The 24,372-nt window shown below is 42.1% G+C and overlaps 1 protein-coding gene across 1 annotated transcript; it reads left to right on the top strand.

Annotated features, from left to right (window-relative positions):
• Positions 1 to 204: 204 nt before the first annotated feature.
• Positions 205 to 23,475, top strand: LOC139747018 (monocarboxylate transporter 12-like). The gene is made up of 5 exons (XM_071658755.1): positions 205 to 1,028; positions 8,882 to 9,151; positions 16,021 to 16,644; positions 20,086 to 20,277; positions 20,878 to 23,475. The coding sequence occupies exons 1-5, from the start codon at positions 359 to 361 to the stop codon at positions 21,363 to 21,365; spliced, it is 2,244 nt and encodes a 747-aa protein (XP_071514856.1). The 5' UTR covers positions 205 to 358; the 3' UTR covers positions 21,366 to 23,475.
• Positions 23,476 to 24,372: the final 897 nt, after the last annotated feature.

Below are 24,372 nucleotides of genomic sequence, written 5' to 3'. Positions count from 1 at the left end.
GCTCATGATCAATTTCGTAACTAGATTATTACACACGTATGAATGGAAACAAAAAAAAACATCATATCTGTCGTAAATTGTACTATTCTAGAAAGAGTTCGATAGGGAATGACGTGGCGTGAAGATGGTCATGATCCTTCATTAAACACTTCCCTCGATTAGAACCTCTCGCGCCTATATTCTCGTCAGTCTGCCACTGATCCCTCTGGGAAGCAACAGCTCCTACTACGTTGCTCTTATTCAGAACCTTGCTAAGTACTAGGAGTGGGACGACATTGAAAAGAGATTTTATGGTTCTGATATCTGCGATTTCGTGAAATAAAAAAGAAAAAGAATAAGAAAAAAGAAATTGTTGTATATGGATTACGGAAATATACCATCAAAGATGCCCAAGTTCAACCTTTCAGTGCAAAAGTGTGAGAAGCAGCCAGCACTTGTTGGCTATGGTTACTGGAACGAGTATTTTGACGATGAAGGCAACCAGGAGAGTAACCTGACACAGGTGGACACAAACAGGCAGGTAACACCACAGCAACAGGGAGGAGGAGGCCCGGCAGCACCACAGGTGGACACAAACAGGCAGGTAACACCACAGCAGCAGGGAGGAGGAGGCCCGGCAGCACCACAGGTGGACACAAACAGGCAGGTAACACCACAGCAGCAGGGAGGAGGAGGCCCGGCAGCACCACAGGTGGACACAAACAGGCAGGTAACACCACAGCAGCAGGGAGGAGGAGGCCCGGCAGCACCAAGAGTCTCCAGTCATGATGAAAGGCTCAACGCAACTGAGTGGCAAGCTTACGTGACCTACCAAGATGGGCAAGATGTTCAGGACTCGGTGAAAGAACACGAGAAAAGGAATGGAATTAGACTTGATGAACAAGACGGAGGTGGAGACGTATGTACGATACATGCAAGTGTGACGAAGGAGAATTTGGATGGGACGAAGGATGTGACTCAAGATGAGACCGACGTCCCTGAGAGTGACTGGAGATTCATTGTGGGGCTGGGTTGCTTTGTAATCATGGAAAGTATATACAACTTTATTCTTGCTGGCGGTGTTTATCAGAGTATTAGATATATATATATATATATATATATTTATCTATTTATATATCTATTTATTTTGCTTTGTCGCTGTCTCCCGCGTTAGCGAGGTAGCGCAAGGAGACAGACGAAAGAATGGCCCAACCCGGCCACATACACAGGTATATACATACACGTCCACACACGCAAATATACATACCTATACATCTCAATGTACACATATATATACACACACACAGACATATACATATATACACATGTACATAATTCATACTGTCTGCCTTTATTTGTTCCCATTGCCACCTCGCCACACATGGAATAACAACCTCTTCCCCCCTCATGTGTGCGAGGTAGCGCTAGGAAAAGACACGAAAGGCCCCATTCGTTCACACTCAGTCACTAGCTGTCATGTAATAATGCACCGAAACCACAGCTCCCTTTCCACATAAAGGCCCCACACACTTTCCATGGTTTACCCCAGACGCTTCACATGCCCTGGTTCAACCCATTGACAGCACGTCGACCCCGGTATACCACATCGTTCCAATTCACTCTATTCCTTGCACGCCTTTCACCACCCTGCATGTTCAGGCCCCGATCACTCAAAATCTTTTTCACTCCATCTTTCCACCTCCAATTTGGTCTCCCACTTCACTCATTCTCTCCATGTGACCAAACCATTTCAAAACACCCTCTTCTACTCTCTCAACCACAATCTTTTTATTTCCACACATCTCTCTTACCCTTACATTACTTACTCGATCAAACCACCTCACACCACATATTGTCCTCAAACATCTCGTTTCCAGCACATCCACCCTCCTGCGCACAACTCTATCCATAGCCCACGCCTCGCAACCATACAACATTGTTGAAACCACTATTCCTTCAAACATACCCATTTTTGCTTTCCGAGATAATGTTCTCGACTTCCAAACATTCTTTAAGGCTCCCAGAATTTTCGTCCCCTCCCCCACCCTATGATTCACTTCCGCTTCCATGGTTCCATCTGATGCAAGATCCACTCCCAGATATCTAAAACACTTTACTTCCTCCAGTTTTTCTCCATTCAAACTTACCTCCCAGTTGACTTGACCCTCAACCCTACTGTACCTAATAACCTTGCTCTTATTCGCATTTACTCTTAACTTTCTTCTTTCACACACTTTATTAAACTCTGTCACCAGCTTCTGCAGTTTCTCACATGAATCAGCCACCAGCGCTGTATCATCAGCGAACAACAACTGACTCACTTCCCAAGCTCTCTCATCCACAACAGACTTCATACTTGTCTCTCTTTCCAAAACTCTTGCATTCACCTCCCTAACAACCCCATCCATAAACAAATTAAACAACCATGGAGACATCACACACCCCTGCCGCTAAACTACATTCACTGAGAACCAATCACTTTCCTCTCTTCCTACCCGTACACATGCCTTATATCCTCGATAAAAACTTTTTAGTGCTTCTAACAACTTGCCTCAAACACCATATATTCTTAATACCTTCCACAGAGCATCTCTATCAACTCTATCATATGCCTTCTCCAGATCCATAAATGCTACATACAAATCCATTTGCTTTTCTAAGTATTTCTCACATACATTCTTCAAAGCAAACACCTGATCCACACATCCTCTACCACTTCTGAAACCACACTGCTCTTCCCAAATCTGTACTGCTCTGTACATGACTTCACCCTCTCAATCAATACCCTCCCATATAATTTACCAGGAATATTCAACAAACTTATACCTCTGTAATTTGACCACTCACTCTTATCCCCTTTGCCTTTGTACAATGGAACAACGCAAGCATTCCGCCAATCCTCAGGCACCTCACCATGAACCATACATACATTGAATAACCTTACCAACCAGTCAACAATACAGTCACCCCCTTTTTTAATAAATTCCACTGCAATACCATCCAAACCTGCTGCCTTGCCGGCTTTCATCTTCCGTAAAGCTTTTACTACCTCTTCTCTATTTACCAAATAGTATTCCCTTACCCTCTCACTTTGCACACCACCTCGACCAAAACACCCTATATCTGCCACTCTATCATCAAACACATTCAACAAATCTTCAAAATACTCACTCCATCTCCTTCTCACATCATCACTACTTGTTATCACCTCCCCATTAGCCCCCTTCACTGAAGTTCCCATTTGCTCCCTTGTCTTACGCACTTTATTTACCTCCTTCCAGAACATCTTTTTATTCTCCCTGAAATTTAATGATGCTCTCTCACCCCAACTCTCATTTGCCCTCTTTTTCACCTCTTGCACCTTTCTCTTGACCTCCTGCCTCTTTCTTTTATACCTCTCCCACTCATTTGCATTTTTTCCCTGCAAAAATCGTCCAAATGCCTTTCTCTTCTCTTTCACTAATAATCTTACTTCTTCATCCCACCACTCACTACCTTTTCTAATCAACCCACCTCCCACGCTTCTTATGCCACAAGCATCTTTTGCGCAATCCATCACTGCTTCCCTAAATACATCCCATTCCTCCCCCACTCCCCTTACCTCCTTTGTTCTCACCTTTTTCCATTCTGTACTCAGTCTCTCCTGGTACTTCCTCACACAAGTCTCCTTCCCAAGCTCACTTACTCTCACCACTCTCTTCACGCCTACATTCTCTCTTCTTTTCTGAAAACCTCTACAAATCTTCATCTTCGCCTCCACAAGATAATGATCAGATATCCCTCCAGTTGCACCTCTGAGCACATTAACATCCAAAAGTCTCTCTTTCGTGCGTCTATCAAATTAACACGTAATCCAATAACGCTCTCTGGCCATCTCTCCTACTTACATACGTATACTTATGTGTATCTCGCTTTTTAAACCAGGTATTCCCAATCACCAGTCCTTTTTCAGCACATAAATCTACAAGCTCTTCACCATTTCCATTTACAACACTGAACACTCCATGTATACCAATTATTCCCTCAACTGCCACATTACTCACCTTTGCATTCAAATCATCCATCACTATAACCCGGTCATGTGCATCAAAACCACTAACACACTCATTCAGCTGCTCCCAAAACACTTGCCTCTCATGACCTTTCTTCTCATGCCCAGGTGCATATGCACCAATAATCACCCATCTCTCTCCATCAGCTTTCAGTTTTACCCATATCAATCTAGAGTTTACTTTCTTACACTCTATCACATACTCCCACAACTCCTGATTCAGGAGTAGTGCTACTCCTTTCCTTGCTCTTGTCCTCTCACTAACCCCTGACTTTACTCCCAAGACATAACCAAACCACCTCGTTCCCTCCATCTCCGACACATATATCCTCTTAGTCAATCTTTCCTCACTCATTCTCTCCATGTGACCAAACCACTTCAAAACACCCTCTTCAGATCTCTCAACCACACTCTTTTTATTACCACACATCTCTCTTACCCTTTCAATATTTACTCGATCAAACCACCTCACACCACATATCGTCCTCAAACATCTCATTTCCAGCACATCCACCCTCCTCCGCACAACTCTATCTATATCCCACGCCTCGCAACCATATGACATTGTTGGAACCACTATTCCTTCAAACATACCTACTTTTGCTATCCAAGATAACGTTCTCGACTACCATACATTTTTCAACGCTCCCAGAACTTTCGCCCCCTCCCCCACCCTATGATTCACTTCCACTTCCATGGTTCCATCCGCTGCCAAATCCACTCCCAGATGTCTAAAACATTTCACTTCCTCCAGTTTTTCTCCATTCAAGCTTACCAGCCAATTGACTTGTCCCTCAACCCTACTGTACCTAATAACCTTGCTTTTATTCACATTTTCTCTGAGCTGTCTTCTTTCACACACTTTAACAGCCTCAGTCACCTGCTTCTACAATTTCTCACCCGAATCAGCCACCAGCGCTGTATCATCAGCGAACAACAACTGACTCACTTCCCAAGCTCTCTCATCCACAACAGACTGCATTCTTGCCCCTCTTTCCAAAACTCTTGCATTCACCTCCCTAACAACCCCATCCATAAACAGATTAAAAAACCATGGAGACATCACACACCCCTACCGCAAACCTACTTTCAATGAGAACCAATCACTTTCCTCTCTTCCTACACGTACACATGCCTTACATCCTCGATAAAAACTTTTCACTGCTTCTAACAACTTGCCTCCCACACCATATATTCTTAATACCTTCCACAGAGCATCTCTATCAACGCTATTATATGCCTTCTCCAGATCCATAAATGCTACATACAAATCCATTTGCTTTTCTAAGTATTTCTCACATACATTCTTCAAAGCTAACACCTGATCCACACATCTACCACTTCTGAAACCACACTGCTCTTCCCCAATCTGATGCTCTGTACACACCTTCACCCTCTCAATCAATACCCTCTCGTACAATTTCCCAGGAATACTTAATAAACTTATACCTCTGTAATTTGAGCACTCACTTTTATCCCCTTTGCCTTTGTACAATGGCACTATGCAAGCATTCCGCCAATCCTCAGGCACCTCACCATGAGTCCTACATACCTTAAATAACCTTACCAACCAGTCAACAATACAGTCACCCCCTTCTTTGATAAATTCCACTGCAGTGCCATCTAAACCCGCTGCCTTGCCGGCTTTCATCTTCCGCAAAACTTTTACTACCTCATCTCTGTTTACGAAATCATTTTCCCTAACCCTCTCACTTTGCACACCACCTCGACCAAAACACCCTGTATCTGCCACTCTATCATCAAACACATTCAACAAATCTTCAAAATACTCACTCCATCTGCTTCTCACATCACCCCTACTTGTTATCACATCCCCATTAGCCCCCTTCACTGAATTTCCCATTTTCTCCCTCGTCTTACGCACTTTATTTACCTCCTTCCAAAATATCTTTTTATTCTCCCTAAAAATGAATGATACTCTCTCACCCCAACTCTTATTTGCCCTCTTTTTCACCTCTTGCACCTTTATCTTGACCCCCTTCCTCTTTCTTTTATACATCTCCCAGTCATTTGCATCATTTCCATGCAAAAATCGTCAAAATGCCTCTCTCTCTTCTCTTTCATTAATAATCTTACTTCTTCATCCCACCACTCACTACCCTTTCTAATCTGCTTCCTCCCACGCTTCTCATGCCACAAGCATCTTTTGCGCAACACGATATGTTCCCAAGTGCACTTTCGTGTAATAATCACATCATCAGGGGAGACACAAGAGAGAAATATAAGTCAGTTGATATACATCGAAGAGATGAAACTAGGACGCCATTTGGTAGACATCAACAATAAAGTAATCTAATTTGTATAGACCATCACTGATATTAAGTTTATAATTCTTTGTGTATTTGATAATAGAAGATTCAATGATATTTCTCTTGGTAACAGAGAGTTAATAACTGAGATGGCATTACTCCAATCAGTACAATGATCATAGTTTTTAACGTGATTAAACAAGGCATTTGATCTTTGTCCTGTTCTTATACTATATTTATGTTACTTAAGTCTAACAGAAAGATCCTTACCATTCTGACCAACATAGAATTTATCACAGTTTCCACAAGGCACTTTATAGATGCATCCAAGAGATTTTTCTGGTGAATTCCTGATTAAGATATTCTTTATAGTATTATTGTTGCTAAAGGCAACATTTAGATTAAATCTTTTTACATTAAATCCAGACTCTAGATTTGCAAATTCTAAAGTTTTTTTTTCTAAAAATTTGGGATGATATTGTTAATAAGAACGATACCTTCAAAGTAGTGGAGGGAACATGTAACAGACGTTTTTTACCCCAGTACGAAGCCAAATTTGGGAAACCATGACATAAATAAGTGTCTGTTGTCTAAGGAAGTATCGTATTATGAGGTCAAAGAAACATATAACCAATATGTTAGAGTAAATCATGCAAGTCTACGTAAAACAAACAAGGCGATATGTCAAAGTAATGGAAGCGTATATTGCTGAAAATAGCAAAAGATACAAGATGTGTCACGGACATGTTATAATGTTATAATGGAAAATGAAAACTCACCTCAAGACAACGAAGACATGGTAAAGACCCTGAAGATAAAACTCGTGCTCCAAATGTGCTAGAAGGGGGGGGACATATTACGTCATTTTGACAAATACTGAAGATTTACTATCAGCCCAAAATGGAATGATAGTATAGAAATCAGCAGGACCAGATAAGTCTCATCCGAGGATGATGAAAGCCGGTGCAAAATGAGAGAGACAAATTGCTGCTCTTTTCTCAGTAAGTCACTTACTACAGGGTAAGTTCCAGAGGAATGGAAGATTGCTAATGTGACACCCATTGTCACGAATGGTAATCAGATCACAACCCAGAAATTGCCACCTGATCAGTGTAAGGTCTCCTGTTGGTAAATTTATGGGAGCCATCGCTCGGGATGACTTTGTCAACCATTTATCTGACCACCACTTGATGAACGCCTCAACATTACTTTCAGCGAAATCGTTCTTGTTTGACAAATCTGCTCGATTCCTCATATTAAATAGTCATCATGTATGGTGAAAGTAAAGCGGTTGACGTCATCTGTCTATATGGGGCTAAGATTCGGTGATTAGAAAATTGCTTGACGGGATGTAAACAAAGAGTTCTGATTAACGGTCGAACCTCAGTATGGTTAAACGTAGCAAATGGTGTGCTACAAGGTTTAGTCTTTGCACCAGTTCTCTTTCTCATGTATATATTAACGATTTTGATCATAGGACTTATTGTAAGTTATCGAAACTCGCAGACAATACATGTAGAAAATCAATCTAGAACTGGAATTGAATGTCTGCCGCGTCAAACGGACATAAACAAATTAATGGACTGGGTTTACAGGTGGCATATTGCCATATGAGTTTTGTTATGGGTCAGCGCAAAGTTTTGCATATCAGTAGTAAGACCGATAAAGCAAGCAACAATATGAACTCTTAAACTGCAAATTATTGACCGATGAAAAAACTTTTGTTTGATAGTCTCCAGTGATCTGGCGCGAAGTAAGTGATGCGCCTGGAGTTTAAAAAGGGCGAACAAAATTCTTGGAATATGGATAAGGCCAACAAATTCAAGTTTAGGAAAATAATCCTTACCTTGTACAAGTCATTGGTGCGTCCCCAGTTTAATAGCTTAGTTTTTATTTACATTTACTCTCAACCTCCTCCACTCACATACTTTTCCAAACCTAGTCATCACTTCTGAAGTTTCTCATTCAAATATTGCCACCATTGCTGCATCTTCAGGAAGTATCGACTGACTCACTTTCCAAGTTCCCTCTTCCCCTACAGATCATATACTCTTCCTTGTCCCCAAGATCCATGCATCTACTTCCCCAAGATTAACAACCATGGAGACATCACACACTCCTCCCGAAACCGACCTCATTTGGAACCACTGATTCTCCTCTCTTCCTACTCATACATACGCCTTACCCCCTTGATAAAACCTCACTGATTCTAGCAGCTTTCCTTTCATATATACATTCTTAAGACCTTCCACAAGACATCACCATCAAAGCACGATATATATACATTACGCCAGTCCTCCGGCATCTCACCATGATCCATACCATTACCCCTTCTTTCTGAAGACGTTCAACTGCAATAGTAACCATTCACATATAGTCAAAATACCCGCACCTGATCCTTCGCGGAGGATGAGACTAGCTCCTTCTTCCGCTTCATCTTCTAGAATGTGAAATAAAAGAAGACAGCCCCCAAAATTTCATCCCCACTTTTCGTCGGCTTCTACAACATGCAGGAAATAGTGAAGCCTCACTCACGACGAGAAGCAATTCTATTGTAATATTAGATGTTTCTTCCATTAGGGTAATTCGATCATCATTGGGCCGTGCTTTGGTACCATCTTCTCCGGTTTTCTCCTGGATCTGGACACCACAGCAAAAACGGTTACCTGGATCTACAACATGGGAAACTTTATGTGGTGCACATCTCTGATGGTCATGTCTCCTTTCATCAAGACGTTTGGATGGAGGAAAAGCTCCATAGTAGCCTCTTCCTTAATAACTTTAGGTTTTGGAATATCGGCCTTCGCATCTTCAGCCTGGTTCCTCATGTTCTCCATCTGTGGACTGACAAGTAAGCGCTCATGTTAAGGGCAGTGTTTTCTGGAGAGAAATTCGATATGTTATCATGATATGTTATCATGATATGTTATCATGATATGTTATCATGATATGTTATCATGATATGGTTTCTTTTAATAAGTGTTGTCATTTGCAGGAAGAGTTTATGAGCAGATTGTGATTGCGTGTGTGTGTGTGTGTGTGTGTGTGTGTGTGTGTATGTATATATGTGTGTGTGTATGTGTGTGTGTGTGTGTGTGTGGAGTGTGTATGTGTGTGAGTGCGTGTGTGTATGTATATGTGTGTGTGTGTTTGTGTGTGTGTGACTATGTGTGTGTGACTGTGTGTGTGTGTGTGTGTGTGTGTGTGTGTGTGTGTGTGTGTGTGTGTGTGTGTGTAAGTGTGCATGTGTAATTAACTATTTCTATCGTGTTAACTGAAATCATTATTAAGATGTACCCACCAGAATAACCCTGTCCACACGCTATGTAAGAAAAGAAAGGTCATATGTAGGTCATAGAATTATTACTATCCTCTGTCTGAGGAAGTAATACACGAAAGTACTTACAAATTTTTATTTTCTCTTGCCGGTGGTTATTGTTGCATGTATATATATATATATATATATATATATATATATATATATATATATATATATATATATATATATATATATATATATATATATATATATATATATATATATGCCTTGATTCAATCCACTGACAGCACGTCAACCCCTGTATACCACATCGCTCCAATTCACTCTATTCCTTGCCCTCCTTTCACCCTCCTGCATGTTCAGGCCCCGATCACTCAAAATCTTTTTCACTCCATCTTTCCACCTCCAATTTGGTCTCCCACTTCTCCTCGTTCCCTCCACCTCAGACACATATATCCTCTTGGTCAATCTTTCCTCACTCATTCTATCCATGTGACCAAACCATTTCAAAACACCCTCTTCTGCTCTCTCAACCACGCTCTTTTTATTTCCACACATCTCTCTTACCCTTACATTACTTTACCCTTACATTACTCGATCAAACCACCTTACACCACATATTGTCCTCAAACATCTCATTTCCAGCACATCCACCCTCCTCCACACAACTCTATCCATAGCCCACGCCTCGCAACCATACAACATTGTTGGAACGCCTATTCCTTCAAACATACCCATTTTTGCTTTCCGAGATAATGTTCTCGACTTCCAAACATTCTTCAAGGCTCCCAGAATTTTCGCCCCCTCCCCCACCCGATGATTCACTTCCGCTTCCATGGTTCCATCCGCTGCCAGAACCACTCCCAGATATCTAAAACACTTTACTTCCTCCAGTTTTCTCCATTCAAACTTACCTCCTAATTGACTTGACCCTCAACCCTACTGTACCTAATAACCTTGCTCTTACTCACATTTACTCTTAACTTTCTTCTTTCACACACTTTACCAAACTCAGTCACCAGCTTCTGCAGTTTCTCACATGAATCAGCCACCAGCGCTGTATCATCAGCGAACAACAACTGACTCACTTCCCAAGCTATCTCATCCACAACATACTGCATACTTGCCCCTCTTTCCAAAACTCTTGCATTCACCTCCCTAACAACCCAGTCCATAAACAAATTAAACAACCATGGAGACATCACACAACTCTGCCGCAAACCTACATTCATTGAGAACCAATCACTTTCCTCTCTTCCTACACGTACACATGCCTTACATCCTCGATAAAAACTTTTCACTTCTTCTAACAACTTGCCTCCCACACCATATATTCTTAATACCTTCCACAGAGCATCTCTATCAACTCTATCATATGCCTTCTCCAGATCCATAAATGCTTCATACAAATCCATTTGCTTTTCTAAGTATTTCTCACATACATTCTTCAACACCTGATCCACAAATCCTCTACCACTTCTGAAACCACACCGCTCTTCCCCAATCTGATGCTCTGTACATGCCTTCACCCTCTCAATCAATACCCTCCCATATAATTTACCAGGAATACTCAACAAACTTATACCTCTGTAATTTGAGCACTCACTCATTCCCTTTGCCTTTGTACAATGGCACTTTGCAAGCATTTCGCCAATCCTTAGGCACCTCACCATGAATCATACATACATTAAATAACCCTACTAACCAGTCAACAATACAGTCACCCCCTTTTTTAATAAATTCCACTGCAATACCATCCAAACCTGCTGCCTTGCCGGCTTTCATCTTCCGTAAAGCTTTTACTATCTCTTCTCTGTTTACCAAATCATTTTCCCTAACCCTCTCACTTTGCATACCACCTCGACCAAAACACCCTATATCTGCCATTCTATCATCAAACACATTCAACAAACCTTCAAAATACTCACTCCATCTCCTTCTCACATCACCACTACTTGTTATCACCTCCCCATTAGCCCCCTTCCCTGAAGTTCCCATTTGCTCCCTAGTCTTACGCACTTTATTGACCTCCTTCCAAAACATATTTTCATTCTTCCTAAAATCTAATGATATTCTCTCACCCCAACTCTCATTTGCCCTCTTTTTCACCTCTTGCACCTTTCTCTTGACCTCCTGCCTCTTTCTTTTATATATCTCCCACTCATCTGCATTTTTTCCCTGCAAAAATCGTTCAAATGCCTCTCTCTTCTCTTTCACTAATAATCTTACTTCTTCATCCCACCACTCAATCCCCTTTCTAATCTGCCCACCTCCCACGCTTCTCATGCCACAAGCACCTTTTGCGCAAGCCATCACTGCTTCCCTAAATACATCCCATTCCTCCCCCACTCCCCTTACCTCCTTTGTTCTCACCTTTTTCCATTCTGTACTCAATCTCTCCTGGTACCTCCCCACAAAAGTCTTCTTCCCAAGCTTACTTACTCTCACCATTCTCTTCACCCCAACATTCTGTCTTCTTTTCTGAAAACCTCTACAAATCTTCACCTTCGCCTCCACAAGATAATGATCAAAAACCCTCCAGTTGCACCTCTCAGCACATTAACATCCAAAAGTCTCTCTTTCGCGCGCCTATCAATTAACACGTAATCCAATAACGCTCTCTGGCCATCTCTCCTACATACATATGTATATTTATGTATATCTCTCTTTTTAAACCAGGTAATCCCAATCAACAGGCCTTTTTCAGCACATAAATCTGCTCTTCACCATTTCCATTTACAACACTGAACACCCCATGTATACCAATTATTCCCTCAACTGCCACATTACTCACCTTTGCATTCAAATCACCCATCACTATAACCCGGTCTTGTGCATCAAAACCACTACTCCACTCATTCAGCTGCTCCTAAAACACTTGCCTCTCATGATCTTTCTTCTCATGCCCAGGTGCATATTCACCAATAATCACCCGTCTCTCTCCATCAACTTTCAGTTTTACCCATATCAATCTCGAGTTTACTTTCTTACAGTATCACATACTCCCATCACTCCTGTTTCAGGAGTAGTGCTACCCCTTACCTTGCTCTTGTCCTCTCACTAACCCCTGACTTTACTCCCAAGGCATTCCCAATCCACTCTTCCCCTCTACCCTTGAGCTTCGTTTCACTCAGAGCCAAAACGTCCAGGTTCCTTTCCTCAAACATACTACTTATCTCTCCTTTTTTCTCATCTTGGTTACATCCACACACATTTAGACACCCCAATCTGAGATGATATATATATATATATATATATATATATTATCCCTGGGGATAGGGGAGAAAAAATACTTTCCACGCATTCCACACGTGTCGTAGAAGGCGACTAAAGGGGACGGGAGCGGGGGGCTAGAGACCCTCCACTCTTAGTATTCTAACTTTCTAAAAGTGAAAACAGAAGGAGTCATGTGGGGAGTGCTCATTCTCTTTGAAGGCTCAGATTGATGTGTCTATATGTGTGTTGATGTGCTGGAAATGAGATGTTTGAGGACAATATGTGGTGTAGGGTGGTTTGATCGAGTAAGTGATGAAAGGGTAAGAGAGATGTATGGTAATAAAAAGAGTGTGGTTGAGAGAGCAGAAGAGGGTGTTTTGAAATGATTTGGTCACACGGAGAGAATGAATGAGGAAAGATCGACAAAGAGGATATATGTGTCAGCGGTGGAGAAAACGAGAAGTGGGAGACCAAATTGGGGGTGGAAAGATGGAGTGAAAAAAATTTTGAGTGATCGGGGCCTGAACATGCAGGAGGCTGAAAGGCGTGTAAGTAATAGAGTGAATTGGAACGATGTGGTATACCGGGGTCGACGTGCTGTCAATGGATTGAAGCAGGGCATGTGAAGCGTCTGGGGTAAACCATGGAAAGTTTTGTTTGGCCTGGATGTGGAAAGAGAGTTGTGGTTTCGGTGCATTATACATGACAGCTAGAGACTGAATGTGAACGATATGGCCTGTGTTGTCTTTTCCTAGCGCTACCTCGCTCACATGCGGGGGAGGGGATTGTCATTTCATATGTAGCGGGGTGGCAACAGGAATGAATAAGGGCAGACAGTACGAATTACATACATATGTATATAGTTATATGTCTGTGTGTGTATATGTATGTATATGTTGAGATGTATAAGTATGTATATTTGCGTGTGTGGACGTGTACGTATATACATATGTATGTGGGTAGGTTGGGCCATTCTTTCGTCTGCTTCCTTGCGCTACCTCGCTAACGCAGGAGACAGCGTTATATTAAAGCTAACTAGTTTGAAATCAAAATTTACACTCTGCCAAGGAGGGCTTTCTCTATTTCATTCAGATGGAGCATGTTCTAAGGAAAGAGGCTTTTATACTGACTAAAACGGGCCGATAGATATGTACCAAAGAATTTCTTCTCCCTTCAGAGAACCTTAATTCTACCTCTATCCCCATCATTCTGTGAGGATACAGGGATTGACGTCATACCTGGATAGCAATCCCTTTATGATGAACATTTTACAGTTCATTTGAAAGTAATGATACAGGAGCACTTCCTCTTGTTTAGCATGTTCTCAGTACGTGGAGTGGGTCACTCATGCTCGCCCAATAAAAAGTTATTCGGCACGCCATGCTCTGGTGTGTTTCGTAGCCCTGTCACTTTCTGCATGACTGTTTGTATGTGTGTATATATATGTTTATGTAAATGTGTGTGCGTGTGGGTGTGTGTGTGTGTGCTTGAAAGTTATATGAAGTTTGCTGTAGCCACGTGTCGTATTTAATGGTCAATGAACGGGAATACATAAGAGTGTTAGTATGAAAGTCTCCTCTGAACGTCATAGCATTACCTTCTGTAATATAGTAAACAAACCAACAATCTGTATTAATGTTTACATGGCAACGAAAGATTTGGGATGCCATTTAGGGATTTCTTACGTTATGAGATGCAACGACATTACCCCACATTGTGCAAAGTGAAGATGAGGGAAATAATTAAACGTCCAGTAATATAATACCACATGCATAAAAAAATGAGAATTTATGTATCGTAATAGTGATATAACATAACGCATAGTACTGGTATGATTATGAATCAAGGAATGAGTCAAGAAATGAGGTATAGTATTTTCATAGTGTACCAAACACTATGGTAAAATTGGTAGGTCTACGAGGGAGTGACTGGTGACGAAATTCATAAGACAATGTCAACATGGACTTTTACCACAGGAGGATCCTTATCTAAATACAATGTATCGAATAAGTTTCAAACGGAACTGGTTCAACCAATATTGAATTAAGCTTCGGAGCGCTCATTACGAATCGTTATATATATTTCGAATCATAACTATGTGAGACGAGATGAAAACCTGGGGGGAAGACACGCGTAGTGATCACGGTACTACACGGTACTACACGCCATTAGGGTGCCGAATGATTTATTTTTTTTCTTTTTTGAGTGTACATAGCTGTGGGGTGAACCACAACCCAATGGATCTCCAGTGGCAGGAGGTGAGGGTAACAAGAATGGTGTTATAATCGCTCACACGAACTCTCGGATTAGCGCTAATGTAATGGTCTGAGAGAGTCTTGAGGACTGATGTGCTCAACGCTTCTGGACAGATGGCGTAAGATGGACCGAGGATCTTCCATGTCCTCTTCCGTAGCCTTCCCTTGTGTTCCCCCTTTTTATTTGTAAGGTGAATAGTGTCTTGTCAATGTCTTTTTCTCATAGCGCCCGATATGGAGAGGCCAAAACACAACCCATTCGGTGTCATTTTGTGAGACAAGATGAGTAAGAGAAAAAGAATAAAGCAAGTCTTGAATGTAGACAGGTTATAGGTATAGGAAGAGACGACAGAAAGAAGAGAATTCCATAGCTTCACCAGTCGAGGAAAGAAAGAGGTATCATAACGGCGTTCCTCATGTAGCATCCAGTCGCGTCCCTCAGGTCTAAATTTCGGTGACAAGCACACGCAGACAACCCATAAGATTAGTGGTCGAAATAATACCTGTAAAACAGGAAGAGGACAACAACATCTTAGCAGACAGAGAGGGATGATTGCGGCAAGGTATTCATTTGTTCTGTTCTGCACTGATTCATATTTTTATTTGCGCTTGTGTTTTTGTCAATGCAATTGTACTTTGTACTATGTATATCTGCATTCTTGTGTTTGTATTCTTGTGCTTTTAGAGTGCATGTATATCTGTATGAGTGAGTGTCTTAACATGTGTATATTTGTGTATCTATTCCATCGAAGTTCGTGTATGTCTTTGTTTTGTGCTTCTGCATGTTGTGCGGGAGTGTGTGTGTGTGTGTGTGTGTGTGTGTGTGTGTGTGTGTAGAGAGAGAGAGAGAGAGAGAGAGAGAGAGAGAGAGAGAGAGAGAGAGAGAGAGAGAGAGAGAGAGAGAGAGAGAGAGAGAGAGAGAGAGAGAGAATGTTAGTGATCTGTCAAACCTCCTTTTCATTCTTTCAGGGTTTGGTGATGGGATGATGGTGATGATAACACACAGCATAATACCCAAATACTTCACACGACGTTGTGGTATGGGCTTCGCCTTCATCCATATTGGTGTGAGCGTCAACCAGTTGCTTGCGCCGCTCTTAGTCACTTACCTGCAGCAAGAGTACGGCTTTAGGAACTCGGTCGCAATCCTTGCAGCCCTTGTGTCTAACAACTATGTTGCTACCGCTGTGTTTCACCCAGTAGAGTGGCATATCGCCAAGCCAAAGAGGAATAAAAGGAATATGAACAGCCAAGATTCTTTGGGTAACAATGGAAAAGAAGGATGTGCGATGTTGCGAGAATTCATCTCTACACTTACGACCAACTTAAGATCTCTCAAGTCTCCCACAGCTCTCATCATCTTGTTTAGTAATGCTTTCGTTATGAATGTTTATCTGAACTTCTTCAGTATTTTGCCATTTGCGATGGTTGATGCAGGCTACACCCAAGAGGAGGCTTCTTGGTGCCTGTCAGTGTCCGGTGTGTGCAACCTGTTGACACGCTTGGTGATCTCTTTAATAATAGACTATCATTGGTTTGATAAGCGTGTGTGCTACATGGTCGGTATGGCTGCCTTATCCCTCTCAACTGGCGGTAAGATCCTTATTTTGCTGAAGAAGCTTAACACAATTGTTATAATATAATTCTTAGTCTATGAAATGCTTACAACTGACAATATATGTTTCGTGTTCTTTAGATATACAAGAATGCTTTCTTATTGATCTGTTCATGTTTGTTTGTCTCAGTGAATCTAATCATTTTTCCTTCACAACCTTTGACGGAGAAAAGAAATTGGTCTAGATAGACTCCACCCTTCCTAAATCCTTGCTGCCAAAAGCAAGAGATGTGTTCAGACTTAACACCTTCATTTCATATCATGATAGATGGTTATTTTCACCCTGAACACCAGTCTCGCGACAACGAAGAAATATTCATTGGTGAGTATGTTGTATATTACCCATAAGTTAAAGGCGATAGATTATACTTAGCATGTCATTGCCAGTCAGTATATGTTCGGCATTGTTCTGGACCCTGTATGACGCATCATCACAGTCAACGAAAGGATACTCTTCGTTAAGGGGGATATTTGCATCTCTACCTCTTGACAGTGAAATAATCTAGCATCGATTTACTATATCATTAATCATGAATCAAAACTAAACTGCAACAGACGTGATCCCATCCTACAACGAATGCAGCTGAAAAAACGAAAAATCAAAAAATTAAATGGTATATATATAATAGAGAAATCATATGATAGGGTTGATAGAGATGCTCTGTGGAAGGTATTAAGAATATATGGTGTCGGAAACAAGTTGCTAGAAGCAGTGAAAAATTATTATCAAGGCTGTAAGGCATATGTACGAATAGGAGGAGAGGAAAGTGATTGGTTCTTAGAGAATGTCAGTTTGCCAGCAGGGGTGCGTGATGTCTCCATGGTTGCTTCATTTGTTTATGGATGGGGTTGTTAGGGAAGCAAATGCAAGAGTTTGTTGTATATGAGAGGGCTAGGGAAGTGAGTCAGTTGTTGTTCGCAGATGATACATCGCTGATGGCTAGTTCGGGTGAGAAACTGCAGAAGCTGGTGACTGAGTTTGGTAAAGTGTGTGAAAGTAGAAAGCTGAGAGTGAATGTGAATAACAGCAAGGTAATTATTAGGAACTGTAGGGTTGAGGGACAAGTCAACTGGGAGGTAAGTTTGAATTGAGAAAAACTGGAGGAAGTGAAGTATTTTAGATATCTGGGAGTGGATTTGGCAGCGGATGGACTCATGGAAGTGAGTCACGGGGTGGGGGAGGGGACGAAAGTTCTGGGAGCGTTGAAAAATGGGTGGAAGTCGAGAACATTATCTCGGACAGCAAAAATGGGTATGTTTGAAGGAAAAGTGATTCCAACAATGTTATATGGTTGCGAGGCGTGCTCTATACATAGGGTTGTGGTGGATGTGTTGGAAATGAGATGTTTGAGGACATATGTGATGTGAGGTGATTTGACCGAACAACTGACCCACTTCCCAAGCTCTCTCATCCACAACAGACTGCATACTTGCCCCTCTCTCCAAAACTCTTGTATTCACCTCCCTAGCAACCCCATCCATAAACAAATTAAACAGCCATGGAAACATTACGCACCCCTGCCGCAAACCAGCATTCACTGAAAACCAGTCACTTTCCTCTCTTCCTACACGTACACATGCCTTGCATCCTCGGTAAAAACTTTTCACTGCTACTAACAACTTACCTCCCACACCATATATTCTTGATACCTTCCACAGAGCATCTCTATCAGCTCTATCATATGCCTTCTCCAGATCCGTAAATGCTACATACAAATCCATTTGCTTTTCTAAGTATTTCTCACATATATTCTTCAAAGCCAACACCTGATCCACACATCCTCTACCACTTCTGAAACCACACTGCTCTTCTCCAATCTGATGCTCTGTACATCCCTTCACCCTTTCAATCAATACCCTCTCATATAACTTCCCAGAAATACTCAACATACTTGTACCTCTGTCATTTGAGCACTCACTCTTATCCCCTTTGCCTTTGTACAATGGCACTATGCAAGCATTCCGCCATTCATCAGGTACCTCACCACGAGTCATACATACATTAAATAACCTTGCCACCCAGTCAACAATACAGTCACCCCCTTTTTTAATAAATTTCTCTGCAATACCTTCCAAACCCGCTGTCTTGCCGGCTTTCATCTTCCGCAAAGCTTTTACTACCTCTTTTCTGTTTACCAAATCATTTTCCCTAACCCTCTCACTTTGCACACCACCTCGACCAAAACACCCTTTATCTGCCAATCTATCATCAAACACATTTAACAATCCTTCAAATTACTCACTCCATCTCCTTCTCACATCGCCACTACTTGCTTCCCCATTAGCCCCCTCACGGATGTTCCCATTTGTTCCCTTGTCTTACACATTTTATTTACCTCTTTCCAAAACATCTTTTATTCTCCCTAAAATTTAATGATACTCTCTCACCCGAACTCTCATTTGCCCTCTTTTTCGCCTCTTGCACCTTTCTCTTGACCTCCTGCCTCTTTCTTTTATACATCTCCAAGTTATTTGCATTATTTTCCTGCAAAAATCGTCCAAGTAATAATCTTACTTCTTCATCCCAACACTCACTACCCTTTCTAATCTGCCCACCTCCCACGCCTCTCATGCCACAAGCATCTTTTGCACAAGCCATCACTGCTTCCCTAAATACATCCCATTCCTCCCCCTATCCCCTTACTTCCATTGTTCGCACCTTTTTCCATTCTGTACTCAGTCTTTCCTGGTAATTCCTCACACAAGTCTCCTTCCCAAGCTCACTTACTCTCACCACTCTCCACCCCAACATTCACTCTTCTTTTCTGAAAACCCCAACAAATCTCACCTTCGCCTCCACAAGATAATGATCAGACGTCCCTCAAGTTGCACTTCTCAGTACATTAACATCCAAAAGTCTCTCCTTCGCACGCCTGTCAATTAACACGTAATCCAATAACTCTCTCTGGCCATCTCTCTTACTTACATATGTATACTTATGTATACCTCACTTTTTAAACCAGGTAATTCCAATTGCCAGTCCTTTTTCAGCACATAAATCTACAAGCTCTTCGCCATTTCCATTTACAACACTGAACACCCCATATCACCAATTATTCCCTCAACTGCCACATTACTCACCTTTGCATTCAAATCACCCATCACTATAACCCGGTCTTGTGCATCAAAACCACTAACACACTCATTCAGCTGCTCCCAAAACACTTGCCTCTCATGATCTTTCTTCTCGTGCCCAGGTGCATATATATATATATATATATATATATATATATATATATATATATATATATATATATATATATATATATATATATATATATATATATATATATGTATATATATATATATATATATATATATATATATATATATATATATATATATATATATATATATATATATAATGTAGCATTGATGACAATCCCCACATGGAGCTAACCCCGATATCGTCTCTTCAGTGTTCGGCGTGTTGAGGAGCCTCTGGCACATGGCAGCGGTGCTGGGCCTTTGGGGCATCGGTCTCGGGGCCTGCATCACCTCCTTTCCCATGATCATCATCCATTATATGGGACAGGAGAACATCCTCACAGTTCTCAGTACCAACGGACTTATATATGGACTGTGGTTTCTGGCCTTTGGTCCTGTCATTGGTAAGTTAAGTACGAGGCGCGTGTACGTACTCCACCAAGGTTGACGGAGGGTGACACTTTACTCTGTCATGTGAGATAGTAAAGACTTCACTCAGGTTCACCTAACCAGGAGATATTTCCAATATTTATGCAGCCATAAGTTACGTGTGAATGATACTTTGGCTTGCAGTACTGAGGGAATAAATCATGCTTGACAGACCACTGTATCTCCTATAGGTTTGGTACGTGACTCACCAGTGTCCTTTCCCCAGAATTAATACGTGACTCACTAATTTACGTTCCCCAGGATCAATACGTGACTCACTATTTTACCTTCCCCAGGTGCGATACGTGACTCACCAGTGTACCTTCCCCAGGTGTGATACGTGACTCACCAGTGTACCTTCCTCAGGTGTGATGCGTGACTCACCAGTGTACCTTCCCAGGTTTGATACGTGACTCACGAGCGTACTTTCTCCAGGTGTGATACGTGACTCACCAGTGTACCTTCCCCAGGTGTGATACGTGACTCACCAGTGTACCTTCCCCAGGTTTGATACGTGACTCACCAGTGTACCTTCCCCAGGTTTGATACGTGACTCACCAGTGTACCTTCCCCAGGTTTGATACGTGACGTGAGTGGCAGCTACGCCGTGAGTCTCGCTGTCCTAGCATCCACTATCATCGTCGGCTTCATCCTCTGGTTCTTCATGCCGACGGCCATTGCCTATGAGCAGCGAATGAATGCCCGTCAACATCCAGAGGAGGCTCAAGAGCAGCAGATTCACGTCCAGCAAGAGCAACAGTATGCCCAGCAACAGCTGCAGGAGGCTCAGCAACAGCTGCAGAAGGCCCAGCAACAGCCTCAGGAGGCCCAGCAACAGCTGCAGAAGGCCCAGCAACAGCCTCAGGAGGCCCAGCAACACTCTCAGAAGGCCCAGCAACAGCCTCAGGAGGCCCAGCAACAGCTGCAGAAGGCCCAGCAACAGTCTCAGGAGGCCCGGCAACCAGCACACAGCAACACCAGAAGGTGTCAGCAAAAGAAGCAGGAGGAGACCCAGCAACAGCAGCAGGAGTCTCAGCAACAACAGCAAGATGAAGAACAATAGCAGTAGCATAAGGCTCAGCAGCAGGAGCAGGAGGCTGAGCGCCAGCAGTAGAAGACCCAGGAACAACAACAGGAGCCACAGCAAACAGCACCAGAAGTCTCAGCAACGGGAGGCCCAGCAACAGAAGGAAGAAGAGGAAGAACATGAGGCTCAGCATCAACAGTAGGAGACTTAGCAGCAGCAGCAGCAGGATGCACAAGGGCAGCAGCAAAGACAGCGACAAGAATCACCTGAACGCCAGAAGCAACTACTCTCCTCATCACCCCGGACCCTTCACCATCGGTAACAACGACCAACACATCAGTGCCAGAAGCATCAGCTGGTGCAGCAGACGTGGCAACAATGGTAACAACAGGAGCGCCAGCCATCGTCACCAACAGCAATGTATAGTGAGGTGCAGCTGATATTACTCCCCCTGTCTTCTCCATAGTAAAGGACAGTAACATGTTATGGCTATATACATACGATGCAAAAGGATGTCTGCTCGGTTTTCTTCACAACCAGACTGTGGAACTCTTTTTTTCCCTTCATGTATAATATCGTAGCTCTTTCAGGGTTGTACAAAAGCTCCATGGTCACAAACATGGATGATTCAAAACACATTCCCAGAGGTATGTTACTTACTCTGTCGTCTAAGGAGTGACTCTCATGTCTTTCTAGTCTCATGTGTCCCCTGTTTAGTGTTGGCATTATTGATTCCCCTGGATCTCTCACTTTTAATATTTTTATATGAGAACCGTGATTTGTAGCGCAGCTTCACTCATGGACGAAAGATAACCCTTGCCTTAGGAGACAGACGTAACGTAAACAAGATTGATTTACAAGACGTAAACAATCTTCAACTCAGTTCTGATTTATGTTTATATTCTCATTGTCTGTGCACTAGGCTTGGAATGACTGAATTTGAGTGATTATGCATGATCTACTTTCGTTCTGTCACCTACAAACCCTAGAATACTTTTTAATGTCATTCTGACACGCTATCTTAGGAAGAATTTACTTTGGCATTGTCTCGTATTTGTCACTTCACTTTGACCCTAATTCTGATGATGATTAACGTGTTTAGATTCTATTCTCCTGTCTTTATAGCTTCATCATGCATCTTGCGCTTCACCTGTTGTCACTCTCCGCTCTTCGGTTCCTCAGACTGGATATAGAAACCTTGGCTCTCGTAAGGCCTCCTCCTCCTCCTCTTCTAACCAGGAACGAACCGATTGGTATACGTGTGAGATTGTTATCTGAGGACACAGAGCCAGGCAGAGGGAAGGCATCCACTCCGTAGGTGTGTGGGGAAAAGGTGGTCATAACACAACGTCAGTGCCATGCGTATTGCTCACAACCCCTGATATCTTACCTTGTTCACATTGCTTCCTGTGTGATATATTCCAGTTGATACTGTTTTCATTTTACAATTATCATCATGCCTATGGTAATTCAGTGTTGCTTTGAATCACCCTTATTTTGGTTTTGCAGGTGTCTGTCTATTCACTGTATTCTGTCGTTAAGTTTCATTTCACGTTTCTATACTTGTGCAACTCAGCTCTGTTTTGCAATTTATATTGTCTCTAAGCTACATGTTTGGTTTTATCAATGCGATTTGGCCGGCTGTGTCTTGCCAATACTATTATGCACATATTTCTGTTCATCTTGAGCCCCATCCGCCCACTCCCTAGATTACAGAGGAATTCAAACAGCAACATTTTCCCAGTTTTCAGTTTGTATATGAATTGCTATGTTCGACCTACTCCTCAGCGTTGATTCTTCTGCTATGGTGGCTGCTGATGTGCATTTCTCTGCCACTTTAGCACACTGTGGACATTATGAGATAGCCAGCCAAGCCCTGTTACTGACTCCTGTATGCACGAACTTACGCCACAATACATCGTGACATTTCCTTGAGATTCCAGGATGATCTGTTAATATAACCAGTCGTGTGTTGTCATTTGGGTGACGCAGCCATGGACGCCTTGGCCTCGATGGGTTAGTCAGTAGGTGTGGGGTTTGTGGGACAGGGGGTGGTGGTGTTTAATACCTTGTCTACAAGTGTCAATGCCGTGGAAAGTTATGTCTGTTTAATAAAGAATATGAAATGGCTACAGTCTTTAAGACGAGACCTACACTATCTCAAAGGATCTACAAAACTGAGGACGTAAGGTGATCATATTGCGTTTTGTATCCGTAGGCGGTTCAAGTTTTCTACATCTCCAAGAGAGACTTCAATAGTCTCATGGGGTTCAGGTCACACCTTCTATAGTGATGATTATACAGATACACAGACCATACAGACCCAAGGTCCGAGCGAGGTAGTAAGGTCTAATAATGCCGTACCCTGGGGGGTAGTAGATGAAAAGGACAGCAAAGTAAATGCTCTCTCCCCACCCTCCACTCCCTCCTGCAGAAAGCTGGACGGAGAATAGGTTGAAAACATACTCTGAAGGATTGATATGCCTGAAGAGGATCTTATAGGAAAGTTATAAGGAAGAATGAGCATGTATGTCATGCAAGCCCTCATCAACGACTTGAATCCCTTTACTTTTTGTTATAAAGATAAAAGTGAGGATAAACCTGACCTCCAGTCTCATGACATTCCACGTCTATATTAATCCTGATGTGAATAATGGTACAGAAATTCTTTCTTGCTCCCTTAAAGCAGAAGACACGAGGATATATATATATATATATATATATATATATATATATATATATATATATATATATATATATATATATATATATATATATATATATATATATATATACATATATATATATATTCTTTTTCTTTTCTTTCAAACTATTCGACATTTCCCGCGTTAGTGAGGTAGCGTTAAGAACATAGGACTGGGCCTTTGAGGGAATATCCTCACCTGGCCCCCTTCTCTGTTCCTTCTTTGGGAAAATTAAAAAGATAATGAGAGGGGAGGATTTCTAGCCCCCCCCCCCCCCCCCCGCTCCCTCGCCTTTTAGGCGCCTTCTACGACACGCAGGGAATACGTGGGAAGTAGTC

This window comes from Panulirus ornatus, chromosome 67, assembly GCF_036320965.1.
Source record: "Panulirus ornatus isolate Po-2019 chromosome 67, ASM3632096v1, whole genome shotgun sequence".
Taxonomy (NCBI): Eukaryota; Metazoa; Arthropoda; class Malacostraca; order Decapoda; family Palinuridae; genus Panulirus; species Panulirus ornatus.
This window is presented reverse-complemented; position numbering and strand designations above follow the sequence as displayed.

Bases quoted from the DNA above. Each gene is read 5' to 3' on its own strand.
- LOC139747018 (XM_071658755.1), top strand. From the start codon at position 359: ATGGATTACGGAAATATACCATCAAAGATGCCCAAGTTCAACCTTTCA. The intron at 9,152-16,020 runs GTAAGCGCTCAT...TCATTCTTTCAG, and splicing joins CTCCATCTGTGGACTGACAA to GGTTTGGTGATGGGATGATG. The intron at 20,278-20,877 runs GTAAGTTAAGTA...TACCTTCCCCAG, and splicing joins GGCCTTTGGTCCTGTCATTG to GTTTGATACGTGACGTGAGT.